Below are 15,837 nucleotides of genomic sequence, written 5' to 3'. Positions count from 1 at the left end.
GGATCCCCAAACCGGCTTACCGCAGAACCACACCAGCAGCTGTATTGGCACACAAATGCTTCTGAGACTTCTTACACAAACACTACTGTTGAAAAACATCCTTGTAAATGTGTAGCACACATTTAAACTGGCAGAGCTTTCTTCAGCAGCTTTTGCTCTCCCTCCCCCTTTCATACGGTGCCAACACAGTAATTTGTGCCATTTTGCCAACTGATTTGGGAAAATAACCCTGGATTAATTTTTTCTCATTCTTCTTTTTCCTGCCGGCTTGTTTTTCAGCCCGAGCCCTCTGCTCTACACCATCTGCGCTAGCACAGGAGCAAATTCAGCAATGAGCCACGTAAGGTCGGGGTGGAATGGGGAAGTGGTGATTTACACACGCATTAAACGAGCAGCTAGGCGCCCGGCCGCGCAGCCAGAAGGCGGCTGGGGCAGGCAGGGCGCTCGGCTGAGAAGGCCGCCCCCGCACCGCCAGCCGACACCGACCAGCCCTCACAGAGAGCGGCAGAGGATCGTCGAACAGAATGCTGAATGACAGGGGCTACCGACCACCTGGGACTAGAAGGATCCTGTCGCCCCCGCGGCCACCATCTCCCCAGTGCTCAGCCGCCCCCTCCTCAGCCCACGGGCAGCCCCGCGCTCGCCCGCTCAACGCCTAACGGCCCCGGACAACAGCCGCGGGCACGCGCTCCTCCTCGCAGCCCGCTCACCTTCCTCCTCGTCTCCCCGCCCCCGCCACACCCGCGACCCCGCCCCACCCGCAGCGCATGCGCAGCCTTCGAGGGGCCGCGCGCGCTCGTCGGGGTTGGACGCTGCAGCGGGCGGGGACGCCTTCCCCTCCTCCGCCGCGCATGCGCCGGGCCCGGTCGTCGCGGCAACGGGACGCGGTGCCGGACGGTCGTGAGGGCCGCCGCCGCCGCCGCCGCTGCCTGTGATGTCGGAGATTTTGTGCGAGTGGCTGAACGAGGAGGTGAAGCTCTCCCGGAGCGTGGGTGAGCGGGGGCCCCGCTGCGCTGGGAGGGGGCAGGGGCTCGGGAGGCAGCAGGCTGGCCTGTCAGCGCGGGGGGCTGCCGCAGGGTCAGGGCTTCGTGCCGCCGGTGGATCTAGGGGGTCCCCCGGGGCCAGCTCCCGCTGGCCTACCGACGAACCCTCCCGCTCTCTCGCGTCCAGATACCTCCTCAAGTACATTTTTAATCGTCATGTGCAAGACAGTGATTTTCGAGGTGAAGTTAGTTTTCCTCAAGGCGCAAGTGCTCTCAGGAGATATGAGGAGCTGAAGCTTCATCTGCTAATAAGGACTCCAGAGGATAAAATTATTTTAATATGTTTGCAAAGCAGTGCTTTGTTTTGAATGGCAGATGTTGTGCTGGCTTTAGAGAAGCATTTGTTCTGCAAGGAGGGAGCAACTTTCCGTGGAAGAGAAACACATTACATCTAGCTTTGTTTTTGTTTGCATTTTTTATGGAAAATTTAGTAATTATTATTTATACATATTGCCATGATTTAATGACAATTATGACATTGTTTACTTTTTAACACTGAAAATAAGAATTAAAAGACTAAAGCTTGTGTTGCAAAATAACTACACTGAAAGCAGATTTATTTGTGACTTGAAAACTAGTTACTGCTAGATCAATCTTCTAAAATTCCTCTGAATTATTTAATAAAATTTGGACTTAATTTTGTTCTAAAAATAAGAATAAGTTATATTAAGATTAATGTATGAATTCTTTGCATTATCTTATTTTTTTTAAAAAACAAACAACAAAAACCCGAACTTAGTTCCAGGATCATTTTCAGAAGAATTTTCTACTGGCTACCTCCTAGGAGAACTTCTACACAAATACGGTCTTCAGGATGACTTTAATCAATTTTCACAGAGCAGGTTAGTACATAAAGATAACATGTCTCTTACAGAAATCAGACAAAATATTTATTTTTCAGTTAGGATTTGCTAATGCAGAGTGGGAAAGACATCTAGAACTTAACAAGATTTGATGTATTTATCAATAAGTCAAAAGCTACTTGTATTTGACACATGGATTAGCTTCGTATTTTCAGAGAGATTGATCATACTACTTCAAGAAAATTGTGCGTTTTAACTACAATAGTAGCAGGTTAGACCAAAAGTTCAACAAGCCCTTCAAGGATGCCTTTAAGATAGGAGATACTGACACTGTCCCCGTGAGCTGTGTAGAGCCAGGAATCCAGAGGTGTGGTGTGGTGGTGACCATTACATCTTCACTAAAATGAAAATGATGGAGATGCATTGCAAGGCTCTGAGTGAAGCCCTGGTGGAAGATCATGTAAGAATTTATAAGTTTACAAGTAAACTGGTGTAATATCCACAATGAAGAAGAACAGAAAAACAGGAAGTTGAAAAATCTTGTGCAGATCTGTGAGCCTTGGTATGTTGATGATGCAGTTCATGGGGTTCCTTGGCTTGTGCTCCATTTTGGCAGACCTTGGTGCACATGTATATCAAGTGTGCCAGGCTGTACATCTCTTCCTGTTTCTTCTGAACATCTTTTTTATGTTCTTTGTGCTTCTCATTTATACCCTTTCCTATACAAGTACCACCAACTTGTAGGAGAGCAGCTTGAGCACAGCTAACAAAGGCAGCCAACAAACGCAGCAGTTTTGCACAGCAGTTTTTGGGCTCTGCTTCTAGGACTTCTAGACCTCTTAGGAATTTCTGGGATCATTGGAGAACTCCTGGTAACTCTTTGAGGAACTTTAGAGTGCCTGCTGCTGCTGGGAAAGGGTAGCTTCAGGAGGCTTTTACTTCTAGCAAGCTCTAGCAGTGTCTAACAAGTTCTGTCAACTCTTCCTGATAAAAGGGTGCTTTGAGCTCTTGTCTCCAGCTGACTTCTGATTAGGGAGGTGCAATTAGTGAAGATGCATTTCAGCAGGTGCAAGAAGAGGTTAGAAACTCTACTGAGACAGCGTATGCGTGCTCAGCAAAGGTGGTGATGCATGACAGGGCATGATCCCCAGTACCCACTGGAGCAACTAGTCAATGTCAGAGGGCTCAACTCAGATTGGTCTCCAGAGAAAGGAGGCAATTCTCCATGTCTCAGGCTATAGGCAATGCCCAGAGTCTTTACTTAGCCTTGGGCAGGGGGAGGTGGTGGCTTTGCCTGCAGAGGTGTGTGCTCGTGGAGGGTCTGTGTCACCAAGTCAAGCTGCTGCAGGAGGTCATTAGACTCTTCAGCATCACAGATGGTGAAAAGGAGATTTACTGGATCTTCTCTGAGACACTGCAGATACAGGAACACAGAGGCAGGCAGAATCTGTGCTTGTTGGGTTGGGAAAAGGAGATGACTGGCAGCTTGTGACTTCTGGCAAGAGAAGGAAGTTTCCTGCTCCACCTGCTCATCTGTAGCTGCAGAACAGGTTCATTGCCTTGGTAGCAGATGAGAGGCTGGTGGCTCTGTGCAACAAAGTATCTGAGCTAATGAAGTCCGAACGACATTGGAGCACCAGGAGGAAAAGGGGAGTGATAGCAGTGGGAGACTTTCTCCTGCAGGAGATGGAGGTTCCCATCTGCTGACCCCACATGCTAGCCAGGGAGGTTTGCTGCTTGCTGGGGGTCGGGTCCAGGACTGCGGAGGCTCGTCCAGCCCTTGCACTGTTACCGCTGCTGCTCTTCTGTGTGGGCAGCAAGGGTACTGCCAGAGAGACCTGGAGCATATCAAGAGTGGCTCTGGAGCCAAAAGTCAAAGGCATAGGGGCTCAGGTGTTGTCTTCCTCAATTCTGCTGATGAGGTAGAAGGGCTTGATGAGGAGTGGATAGATTCTACAGGTCAACAAGTGGTTGTGCAGCAGCTGTCAACAGCAGGGATTTGTTTTTCACAGTCATGGGGTCCTTTTCAAAGGTGGAGGACTGCTAGGAAGAGATGGGATCCCCCTGACCAAATTGGGCAAAAGCGTCTTTGCCAACAGGCTGGCAAACCTGGTGAGGATAGCTTTAAACTAGGAATGAGGGGGGAAGGAGATGATTACTCTTAAACAAACGAGGAAGTGATGGCCTAGACTGGCAAGCAAGACGAGGAGGGTGATGTGAATAAGAGGGGCAAAACAGTGCAGAAGGCTGCCCACCCCAAATGTATGTATGCAGTTAAGGAAGTACTGAGAAGACAGCATAGTGGGAGGAGCATTCACACTTCTTCTGGTAAATCAACACAACTGGCTGCCTCTCTGAAGTGCCTGTATGCTAATGCATGCAGCATGGCGAACAAACAGGAGGAACGAGAAGCCTGTGTGCAGTTGCAGGACTGCAATATCATTGGAATCACAGACAGGCAGTGGGATAGCTCACAAAACTGGAGTGCTGCCATGGCTGGATATAGGCTGTTTAGGATGGACAGGCTGGGAAGGTGAGGAGGAGGAGTTGCCCTTTATGTGAGAGAGCAGAGAAAATGCACAGAGCGCTGCCTTGGGGTGGATGATGATGAGTTAAGGTCTTATGGGTTAGGATTAGAGGAAAGACCAACCTGGGTGATGCTGTGGTGACTGCCACCGATCACTTGAGCAGGAAGAAGTGCATAAGGTTTTCTTAAGACAACTGGAAGAATTCTCATTTTCACAGGCCTTGGTCTGAATAGGAGACTTTAACCAAGTTGGTATCAGCTGGAAGAGAAACACTGCCAGGCACAAGCAATGCCTGAGAAATGTGATTGAGGAGCTGAAGAAGGGAGACGTTCTACTAAACCTAGTATGTACAAACAAGGGAGGTCAGGTGCAGCATTGACTGCAGTGACCATGAGATGATGGAGTTCATGCTCTTGAGAGGAGTGAACAAGCTAAATAGCAGCATCACAACCCTAGACTTCAGGAGAGCAGACTTTGGCTTGTTCAGGGATCTGCTTGGAAGAATTCTATGTAAAATGGTCCTGGAGAGAAGAGGGGTCCAAGACAGCTGACTGATTTTTTTTTTTTTTATTTTTTTTTTTCTTCCAAGGATCATGTCCTCCAAGAATAATCCACCTCAATGTGAATAAAACTGAACAAAGGCAGCAGGAGGCATGAATGGAAGAATAAGGTGCTACTGACAAAACTCAAACGTAAAAAGGAAGAATACAAGACGTGGAAGCAGGGCCAGGTGACCCAGGAGGAGCACAGAGACACTGTCTTAGTATGCAGGGATGGCTTTAGGAAAGCCAGTGCCCATTATGAATCAAAACTGGTGAGGGACATGGAAGGCAACCAGAAGGGCTTTTACAGGTAACTCCACAGCGGAAGGAAGGCTAGGGAAAACATGAGCCTACTGCTGACTGGGGCACAGGACCCAGTGGAAAAAAAAACCATCAGTGCTTACATTGAGGAAAACACTACTTGTGCTCCTGGTTTTTTTATCATTCTTCCCAGGGCTCTGAAATATCTTTTGATTGACCTCAGACTTTTTGTTGCGACCTCATTTGAACCCACATGAAGGAGCAGGAACGGGTAGTAGTCTGAAGGCTGTACTAGGCTCTTCAGTCTTGTGGTGACGTCCCTAATTCGAGCCCCAGGGAGGCAGCAAACTTCCCTGAAAAGAGGGTCCAGTCTGCAAATGGGTGCTTCCGTTCCACACAGGAGGGAATCACCAATGACCATAACTCACTGTTGTTTCTTCTCAGCGCTGGTCTTAATGCAGGTTTTGTTGTGAGGGGTTGGTCTCTCTGACCTTGGCAAGACTGCTTGCAGCAGGTTCCTCCTCTATCTCATTATGTGCTTCATCCACCTTACCCAGGGCCTCGTACCTATTCTCTAAGGGTATCTTAGAGGGTAAGGAGGGGTTTCTCTTACTGGTCCATGCTGTAACCTTCTTCCACCCCTCCTTATCCCTTGTGACACTGCCTTCCTCCTGACACAAAGCAGATCCAAGACGTGCCTCCGTAGTGGCCAGGCTGAGTTGGCTTCCATGCATCATAGATGGCAGAGTGCGGCTCCATTGATCAATCTCCCTCTCAGACTCTGGAATACTCCTCAGTCTGCCATGCAAAAGGCTGAGGTACTTAATGCCTTCTCTGTCTTGGTCTATTCTACTGGTGAAAGTTGCACTCAGAAATCCCAAGCCCTGAGACTAGCAGGAAAGTGTGCAGCAAGAATGCTGCAAGAATGCTAAGGCACATGGAAAATGAGGAGGTGATTGGTGACAGCCAACATGGCTTCACTAAGGGCAAATTGTGCCTGACAAATTTGGTGGCCTTCTGTGATGGGGTTACAGCATTGGTGGATAAGGGGAGAGCGACTGATGTCATCTACCTGGATTTGTCCAAAGCATTTGACGCTGTCCCACACGACATCCTTGTCTCTAAATTGGAGAGACATGGATTGGATGGATGGACCACTCAGTGGATAAGGAATTGGCTGGATGGTCACACTCAAAGAGTCGTGGTCAATGGCTCGATGTCCAAGAGGAGACCAGTGACGAGTGGCATTCCTCAGGGGTCAGTATTGGGACCGGCACTGTTTAACATCTTTGTCAGTGACATGGACAGTGGGATTGAGTGCACCCTCAGCAAGTTTGCCAACGACACCAAGCTGTGTGGTATTATCGACACACTGGAGGGAAGGGGTGCCCTCCAGAGGGACCTTGACAGGCTTGAGAGGTGGGCCAGTGCGAACCTCATGAACTTCAACAAGGCCAAGTACATGGGTCGGGGCAATCCCAAGCACAAATATAGGCTGGGCGGAGAATGGATTGAGAGCACCCCTGGGGAGAAGGACTTGAGGGTGTTGGTTGATGAGAAGCTCAACATGACCTGGCAATGTGCATTTGCAGCCCAGAAAGCCAACCATATCGGGGGCTGCATCAAAAGAAGTGGGGCCAGCAGGTTGGGGGAGGTGATTCTACCCCTCTACTCCACTCTGGTGAGACCCCACCTGGAGTACTGTTTTCAGCTCTGGGGCCCCCAACATAAGAAGGACATGGACCTGTTGGAGCAAGTCCAGAGGAGGGCCACGAAGATGATCAGAGGGCTGGAGTACCTCTCCGATGAAGACAGGCTGAGAGTTGGGGTTGTTCAGCCTGGAGAAGAGAAGGTTCCAGGGAGACCTTATAGCAGCCTTCCAGTACGTAAAGAGGACATACAAGAAAGCTGGAGAGGGACTTTTTACAAGGGCATGTAGTGATAGGACAAGGGGTAATGGCTTTAAACTGAAAGAGGGTAGATTTAGATTAGATGTGAGGAAGAAGTTGTTCACTGTGAGGGTGATGAGGCACTGGAACAGATTGCCCAGAGAAGTTGTAGATGCCCCATCCCTGGAAGTGTTCAAGGCCAGGTTGGATGGGGCTTTGAGGCAACCTGGTCTAGTGGAAGGTGTCCCTGCCCATGGCAGGGAGGTTGGAACTAGATGATCTTTAAGGTCCCTTCCAACCCAAACCGTACTATGATTCTACAATTCTATGAGAAGGATTTGCCACTGGTAGAGGAGGATCAGCTTAAGGAACATTTAAATAAGCTGGAAATACACAGGTCCATGGGACCTGATGGCGTACACCCACCTGCGCTGAGGGACCTGGCCGATGTCATTGCTAGGCCACTCTCAATAATTTTTGAAAGGTCCTGGTGACTGGGGGAGATTCCTAGGACTACAAGAATGCAACTGCCACTCCTCTCTTCAAGGAGAGCAAGAAGGAGGAATTGGGGATGTACAAGCCAGTCAGCCTCACCTCAGTCCCTAGGAACTGATGGAGCAAATAAGCATGGAAACCATTTCCAAGTATATTAAGGACAAGAAGACGACTGGGAGTTGTCAGCATGGCTTTATGAAGGGGAAATCATGCCCAACTAACCTGACACCCTTCTACAATAAGGTGGTGGGCTCAGTGGTTGAGAGAAGATCAGCGTATGCCGTTTACATTGACTTTTGACACTGTCTTCCTTAACGTTCTCAGAGACAAACTGATGAAGTACGGACCAGTTAAGTGGACAGTGAAGTGGACTGAAAACTGGCTGAACTGCCAGGCTCAAGGGGTTGTGATCAGCAGTGTGAAGTGCAGCTGACGGTCAGTGATTAGTGGTGTAGCCCACACACTGATTCTGAGAGCAATACTGTTTAACATCTTCATTAACAACCTGCATGATTGAGACAGAGTGCACCCTCATCAATTTTGCAGGCAATACAAAACTGGAAGGAGTGGCTGATACACCAGATGGTTGTGCTGCCCTTCAGAGGGACCTTGATGGGCTGGAGAAGAGGGCTGACAGGAATCTCATGAAGTTCAGCAAAGGGAAATGCAAAGTCCTGCATCTGGTGAGGAAAACCCCATGCCTTCAGTACCAGCTGGGGGCCAACTGCCTTGAAAGCAGCTTTGCAGAGAAGGGCCTGGAGGCCCTGGAGGAGAACAAGTTGCCCATGAGCCAGCAATGTGCCCTTGCAGCAAAGAAGGTCAACAGCATCCTGGACCACATTAAGAAGATGTGGCGCTGGTGAGACCATATCTGGAGTGCTGGGTCCAGTTCGGGACTCCCCAGTGCAAGAAAGACATGGATATATTGGACCAGGCCCAGAGAAAGGCCTGACCATTACTGAAGTCTGGGAGTATCTGGCGTATGAGAGGGAGGAGGACTATATGTGGTGTTCTTTACCATGTACTGCATGACTTTGTAAAGATAATTTGATGTTTTCGCCTTTCTTCATTATTTTTTTTTCTAATACTGACATTGATCTTTTGACAACTATCAAGAATTGAGGCAATGTTTTCTCAATTCCAAGATATTTCTTCTGCACATTAAATCAATTATTACTGTGTAATAGCCATTGTATGGTCCTGGAATCCTGCAAGAAACTGTACCTTCCTAATCTTACTTAATATCTATAAAGTAATACTTTTAAAATTTAGAGTGTGCTATTAAGGAAAAGCATATTATTAATGGATCATTTGGTAAGCTGGCATCACTTTAATATGTTTTAGCACAGCCCAAGACAAGATCATACTTGTTGGGGTGGTGGTGGGAGAAATGTGGATTCCTTTTTTAGGATAGGCAACTGTAATCTAGAAGGCGCTAGAATGTGGGGTAATTGTGACTAACTAGTCAAGGTCTACTTAACTATATTAGCTGCTTATGTTGCACAGTTCTCGGACATATAAGCAAAGGAATAATAATTGAGAAAGTGATACTACTTTCTTAAAAGCAATACTACTGGAAAACTTTTTCCAGTTTGGCTGTCCATATTTGAAAAACAAAATATTGTAGTTTTCCCTGAACTCTTACAATGATCTTGAAATAATATTTATAACATTTTTGTATTATGACGCAAGGTTAAGAAATTCCATCTGATCTGATTACAGAACAAAAAGTTAAGAGGTGATAACACCACAGCTTCTCAATGCATGTGAGGTGATTTCTGACAATATGGCTCACCTGAACCTTGGCTCAATGGCAGAAAAATGTTCAATATTTGTAATCTGCAGTTATATATAATTGTGTAAGAAATAAGGCATGGACTATTATAGTGAGAATAATGAGCTCCTGGACTGTTTCATCTAGGAATAAGGTGAATACTGTGTTACCAGAAGGTCTTAAGTTAAAATTGAATATATGTTCTGACTCAGGTTGAAGTTACGGATTTGTTGGATGAAATTTGATCTGTTAATTGTGATACAGTGATAATTTATTGTTATTGGGTTTTGGCCTGTATATCTATTGATCTTGAGTGCTTCCACAGGGGAATCTACATATCAAGAAAAACATTAATCTGCATCCACTATTTCAGTTTTGAATGTAAATTGCTCATTGAGAGCATAGTCTTTGTCTTCAACACTACTCCAACCCATGTGTCCATTTCTTTTTATTGGAGAAGAAATATGACAAAGTGTTGTGAGGGTTAATAGATTATATAGACTTTTTTTATAATTTCCTATAATTTGGCTGATTAGTGTTCAAGTGGATTGATACAGTTAATATAGAAACTTCATTCTAACTCTTTGTACTTTTTGTGGATGATATACAATTAGCTGCAAATGAGGGTAAGCTTTTGCTGTCAGATGCACTTTGTGTGTGCATATATCAAGATTTATATAACCCAATGTGTTCTCTATGTTTTCCAAAAGTTATGCCTAGTAGACCAGTACAGTTACATGTACTGCAGTATAAAAGCTAAGCCAAAGTGTGTATCACGTTACTTTAAGGAAGTCGTCTGTGTTTTTTTCCAGTCCTATCTTGGTATGAGATAAATGTCACGACCATGCTTATTGCAGCAAGTTGGAAATGAAAATAAGTTTACGTTCTGATTTTGTTGTTGTTGTTGTTTTTAATCATACAGGGTTGCAAATGCAAAACTTAACAATTTTTCTCGCCTGGAGCCCACGCTTCACCTCCTTGGTGTACAGTTTAATGAGAACGTGGCCCAAGACATCATGACAGGACAGCATGGGGCTGCAACAAAGCTTTTATACGAATTGTATATTGCTTTAGAAAAAAAGAGAAAGGCAAAGCTCACTGGAGTAGCCATGGAAGCAATGAGACCTGCAGCAACTGCAAAGCTTAAGTCTATTGAAAGTGTTTTGTATCGAGAGGTAACTAACTATGCCTATTTCGTATAAAAATATGGGAAAAAAGGTAGCATATTTACATGTACCTCTCGAGCACGTTGCATGCTTCCCCTCCCCACTTTTTAAATCTCCTATTCAAAACCCAGTACTTATATGGAAAAGAAGCAGTCCTTTGCTATGTCTTATACATAGACAGTGGGATTACACGGTTTATCTGTGACTCATGAGGATATTGATCATCTGTAGTTTGTGTTCCTTTGTTTTGGCTCGTTCTGTGTTACTTGCTCTGTTTTTAAGCTTTCTCCAGACTTAAAATACATATAGCAACAAAGGCTAGTAGTTGTTCAGCAGCTGCCTTTTTACTCATTTGATCAGTACAGATTGCAGACTGCATTGCAGTATAGGTGTCAACTTAGACTAATTTCCCCTCCAGAAAACCTATTTATAAGTGTGTGGAGCTTTGTGCCACGGTGGTTTGGTTCCTTCTGTTGCACGTCTCTCCATATATTTATACTACACTCCAGCCTGCAATAACCATATGCTGAGTAATACGAACAGGAAAAAACGAAGGGGACAGAGAGTATCTAAGAGGAAATCAGTATGGATGCAGTAGATTTCTGTTAAGGACATTCTTCTTGTCTTCAACAGTAGTGTTCAGCATGTGCAGACCATAATTCGTTATCAGGATGAGCAATCTTTAAGAAGCTATATATGGTGAATCAAATTCAGCTGGGTGAAATTTCACATTTTTTTCTGGTGAGCTTCCTGAAAAATAGTCTACAAGCAGAAAGTTTACCAACAAGTGCAAGGATAGTACCAAACAGTCAAAATATCCCTTCACCTACAGAGGTATAGCTTAAAGAAGATAAAGCAACTAAAAGTAGCTCCTGTCAATAGATAGGTTCAGAATGGCATTTGAATCGTAGAATAGTTGAGGTTGGAAGGGGCCTCTGGAAGTCACTTAATCCACCCCCTCTGCTCTAAGCAAGGTCAACTAGAGCAGGTTGCTCAGGACCTTGTTCAGTTGGGTTTTGAATATCTCCAAAGATGGAGACTTCACAGCCCGTTTGGGCAAATTGTTTATCACCCTTTCAGTAATCTTTTTTTTTCTTCTTATGTTTAAGTTGAATTTTCTGTATTTCAGTTTGAATAGAATAGAATAGAATAGTTCCAGTTGGAAGGGACCTGCAACGATCATCTAGTCCAACTGCCTGACCACTTCAGGGCTGACCAAAAGTTAAAGCATGTTATTAAGAGCATTGTCCATATGCCTTGTAAACACTGACAGGCTTGGGGCATCGACCACCTCTCTAGGAAGCCTGTTCCAGTATTTGACCGCCCTCTCTGTAATGAAATGCTTCCTAATGTCCAGTCTAAATCTCCCCTGGCGCAGCTTTGAGCCATTCCCACGTGTCCTGTCACTGGATCCGAGGGAGGGGAGATCAGCACCTCCCTCTCCACTTCCCCTCCTCAGGAAGCTGTAGAGAGCAATGAGGTCACCCCTCAGCCTCCTGTTCTCCAAACTAAACAAAGTTTGGCATTGTTCAAGTTCAAATTGGCATGTTCTTTTCAATGGAGCTAGTCCTGTTTTTCTGAAAAATATTCAACCATGTTTAGATGTTTTTCTGTGTACATTAACACAGGAAAACACAGCTTGAAATGACTATTGCAAAATTATCATATTTAAATGTTTCTTACTGTTTCTGACTCTTCATTGCTTGATGTTTAATTTTAGCGTTTGAAAACTTTAACACCACGTCAGACTGATTTGCAGCTACAGCAGATTTCAGAGCATTTTGAAATAAAATCTAAGGCAACAGAAGATAAAATAGCTCGTATACATATTGCAGAACAACAGAAAGTTCAGAAGCTCCAAGAGGAACAAAGAGCCCAAGACATTGAAAAGGTGACTACTTACTTTTTACAGTCTTGTGAGGAAGTATTTTCTTAAGGTCATGAGTCAGTTAAAGCCAGTGTGAATGCTTGTTAATTCTGTGCTACACAGTCATGTTTATACAAAAACAAAGAAAAGGAGTACGCATGGCAATCATTAATATGTAGATATAAAGCCCATATACTGTTATAAGACCCTTAAACCCATAAATATTTAAAAATCACTTAATGTTAAATTGAGAGTATTTGTATATTGTCATGCATGGAAAATATTTATAGATTTGAAGACAAAATGTAAATTTCACAACTGTATGTGTTTAAGGTGTCCGTATAAAAGAGGTTTGTGACATTCTTCATTTGTGAAGAAAAGATGAAGCATTGTTCAAAAGCAGGAAAAAGACACAGGGAAGGGGACCTGTAGTGGGTATGGCCTCAGAACATCTTGTAGCTCTGTGTAGCTGTTCTGATAAAGTAAAAAAGAGGAACTAATTTCTTAAGATATGGGAACAGTCATCCAAAGTACAGCCTGTAGTTTATATAGAGGAACTGGCCAGCTATCCAAGGGGTGTTGAACCACAATGAAAATGAAGTTGACTAACTTGAGATGCATTTTATGTGGTTAATTAAAGGGAGAGAGTCTTGCTGTTGTTATTTAGCTGTTCTATCACCACTACATGAGCAAGAAAGAAAAAAAATGTCCCTTCATGTATCTAGAAAAGAAAATACAAGCAATATCCAAAATATTCAAACAAAATTTTAAAAGAAAATGTATTAATATCTTATTTGATATATTACATATTTATTTTTTAACTATCTTTGACACTTTGTAAAAAAACTTTTTTCCACTCAATTCCACCTTTAACTGCATGTATCTGTAGTGCACTTTTAAGTAGTGTAATTTAAATGTTTGTTACTTCTTGATCAACTGTGACTCATTGTTCAGTGGTAATATTACCTAACGGTATTCTCAGTTTCTGTGCCAGGAAACTTGTATTCTCAGTTTCTGTGCTGAATTCTGACTTGAAACAGGTACCATACTAGAGCTAGAATTTAATACAAGCCCTTAAGTGCTCCGCCCTTAGGCACTGAGCACAAACTGTTTTTCTTTACAGATGTGCTTCTATTGCACCACGCTATTTGTTAATGCAGACATAGCATACATAGATGTACCATTTTCTGATAATGGTACTTAAAAAATATATCTTCTTCCTCAAATATTGAGAACTAGCATATTGCTAAGCTGTCAAATTATTCAGAATGTAGAATGATACTTTAATTTAAAATGCATTTTACAATATCTACTTCTTGATATAAAAATGGTGATTTATGAGCACAGTGTCTGAGAATATTCTTAAGACACGGTTTAACTGTGGACAAAAGATAAAGAATTTTTTGCCTTCATGGCATTTTAGTGATTCACTTTAAAAAAATAAAAGAAAAAAAGGAAGAAAGAAAAGTAATTTGCTCAAGCCTGGAGCCTGACAAGCTCTTCTACTTTCTTCCTGGAAGATTTTTTTCCTTATGGCTTAATTACATTTACTTCATAGATATATAGGTAGTGTATTAGGGCCATAAGGTGTATTATGTTTCAACTCAAGTGTCTGAACACAAGATGTTGAATATTCAGCATCGCATAGGAAGAAGGAGACAAAATGAAATAATGGCCAGGATTCAAGCAGCCATTATACAGATTCCAAAGCCACCACCAAGCCACACCGTAAAAGCTATTGAAGCTAAAAAATTATTAAAGAAGAAAAGAGAAGCAGAGGTAACTATCATCTATATTCTTTTAATGTTATTATATGAACTTGCAAAACATGATTTCTGGGAGCATTTACACTTACAAAGACTGTACTTGCACCATCCAAAAGCTGCTGATATAACTGTTATAATGATATAGTAGACTCAACCAGTGAAAATTGGGCTAAATATTAATGTGATTATGATTATGCATTTGTTACTTAGTAAAAATTTATTTTTATGTAAGAGAAAGTTCTTATTGAATAAATACCACAGCTAGGTACTAATTTAATTGCTGACAGTATTTTAGCTTCTAGTCTACTGAGTAGAATACGTGAAATAAAAGCATTAATGTTTCCTTCTCATTTGTGCATGATGAAGTTTTGCAGCATAACATATGAACTCTTCCGTAACACGCTATAAAATTGTCTGCTCTATCAAAAATGTTAGTTACAGCTGAAATTGATAATAGTCTTAGATCAAATCAAGAGATGATGGCAATGCAACAATAAAAAAAAAATCTGTATTATCTAGTGCTGAAGAGTACTTGGATTGTAATCTTACAGTTCATGGACTGTATGGTCATCAGGAGTGCAAATATTACCAGTTTTTACAACTGCGCAACTGTGACAGGTGCATTTAAATGTAGACTGTAGGAACATAGTTGCTTGAGTAACTATCAGGGATAAATTAAAGGTACTAAATCGAAAGCAGATCATAGCCCAGAATATCTTGTTTCAAATCCCTGAATGGTGGGAATTATATAAACTGCTAGAGTCCTACGTAAAATCAGAATTATCCTGCAGAATGAACAGCTGCAAAATGTTAGGATTTTCTGGTTGGTGGACATAGGTATAGCTAGGAAAAGGAGAGAGGGGAAGGAAATGAAAGGTAGAAGAAGGAAATAGTCTTGCCTTTTTTCTTGATCTACCTGATGCTTAAAATATTATCAGTGTAAACATTTCTGTTGTACTATCGTGACACAAAAATAATTCCCTAATACTTAGTCTGTTGAACCTTCCTTATGAAGCTTTGTGATGAGAAAAGAAACATAAAATTTTGTGTTATTTCTTCAGGACACATACAAGGAGATTAAAAAGTTTGAGAAGTCTATGGAAGGAAATGCCTCTGCAGTACACAGCCAAGTCACTGATAGGTAATATTTGGATATTAGATTGTTAAGATTAGACAGGGTCCTACCTCAGCTGCCTACTATCTGTGCAGACAGCTACTTGAGGAAAATGTAAGGGTTTGTTTACTTTAAGCTGTGATTGTCCATTGAGCGATTGTCCCACTAGCACTGGAAATATTCCAGCTCCAGCACTGTTACCTTAACTTTAGTTGTAGTAGGGATGGCCCAAGCTTCCTTCTTTCCTTTTTGCCATATGTACAGCAACAAAGGACACAAAGTGCATCTCTTCTTCTCTGTTCATTTCAGTCATTGAGTCTGTAAGGTCAGTTAGGCTTACAGAGAGACAAGAATGGTTGTGGATGTACATACACGGTAACACATTTCAAAGAAAATAGAGAGAAGTAACCTTTCTCCTTAGACTTATCTGTATGTTGATTTATTTATGAATAATTCTAAGTAATAGTCATTCTGTCACCTTTGGTGATATGTATGCCGTACTCAGAAGAGATGGCCCTTATGCATACTGCTGTGGATACTTCTGTATGTAAACAACCTGTGATTAATAACTCTGCAAAACTGCACTCAG

General features: G+C 43.1%; 1 protein-coding gene across 1 annotated transcript in view; it reads left to right on the top strand.

Moving 5' to 3' along the window:
* The first annotated feature begins 934 nt into the window (after positions 1–934).
* The window catches only part of SPEF2 (sperm flagellar 2), a 67,667-nt gene continuing 52,764 nt past the window's right edge, over positions 935–15,837 (top strand). The window contains 6 exon segments of the mRNA XM_050913389.1: positions 935–992; positions 1,783–1,885; positions 10,258–10,510; positions 12,222–12,392; positions 14,007–14,147; positions 15,196–15,275. Coding sequence (XP_050769346.1) covers positions 935–992; positions 1,783–1,885; positions 10,258–10,510; positions 12,222–12,392; positions 14,007–14,147; positions 15,196–15,275 — 806 coding nt within the window.

Source organism: Gymnogyps californianus, chromosome Z (assembly GCF_018139145.2).
Source record: "Gymnogyps californianus isolate 813 chromosome Z, ASM1813914v2, whole genome shotgun sequence".
Taxonomy (NCBI): domain Eukaryota; kingdom Metazoa; phylum Chordata; class Aves; order Accipitriformes; family Cathartidae; genus Gymnogyps; species Gymnogyps californianus.
The sequence above is the reverse complement of the archived record's forward strand: the minus strand, read 5'-3'. Positions and strand labels throughout refer to the sequence as shown.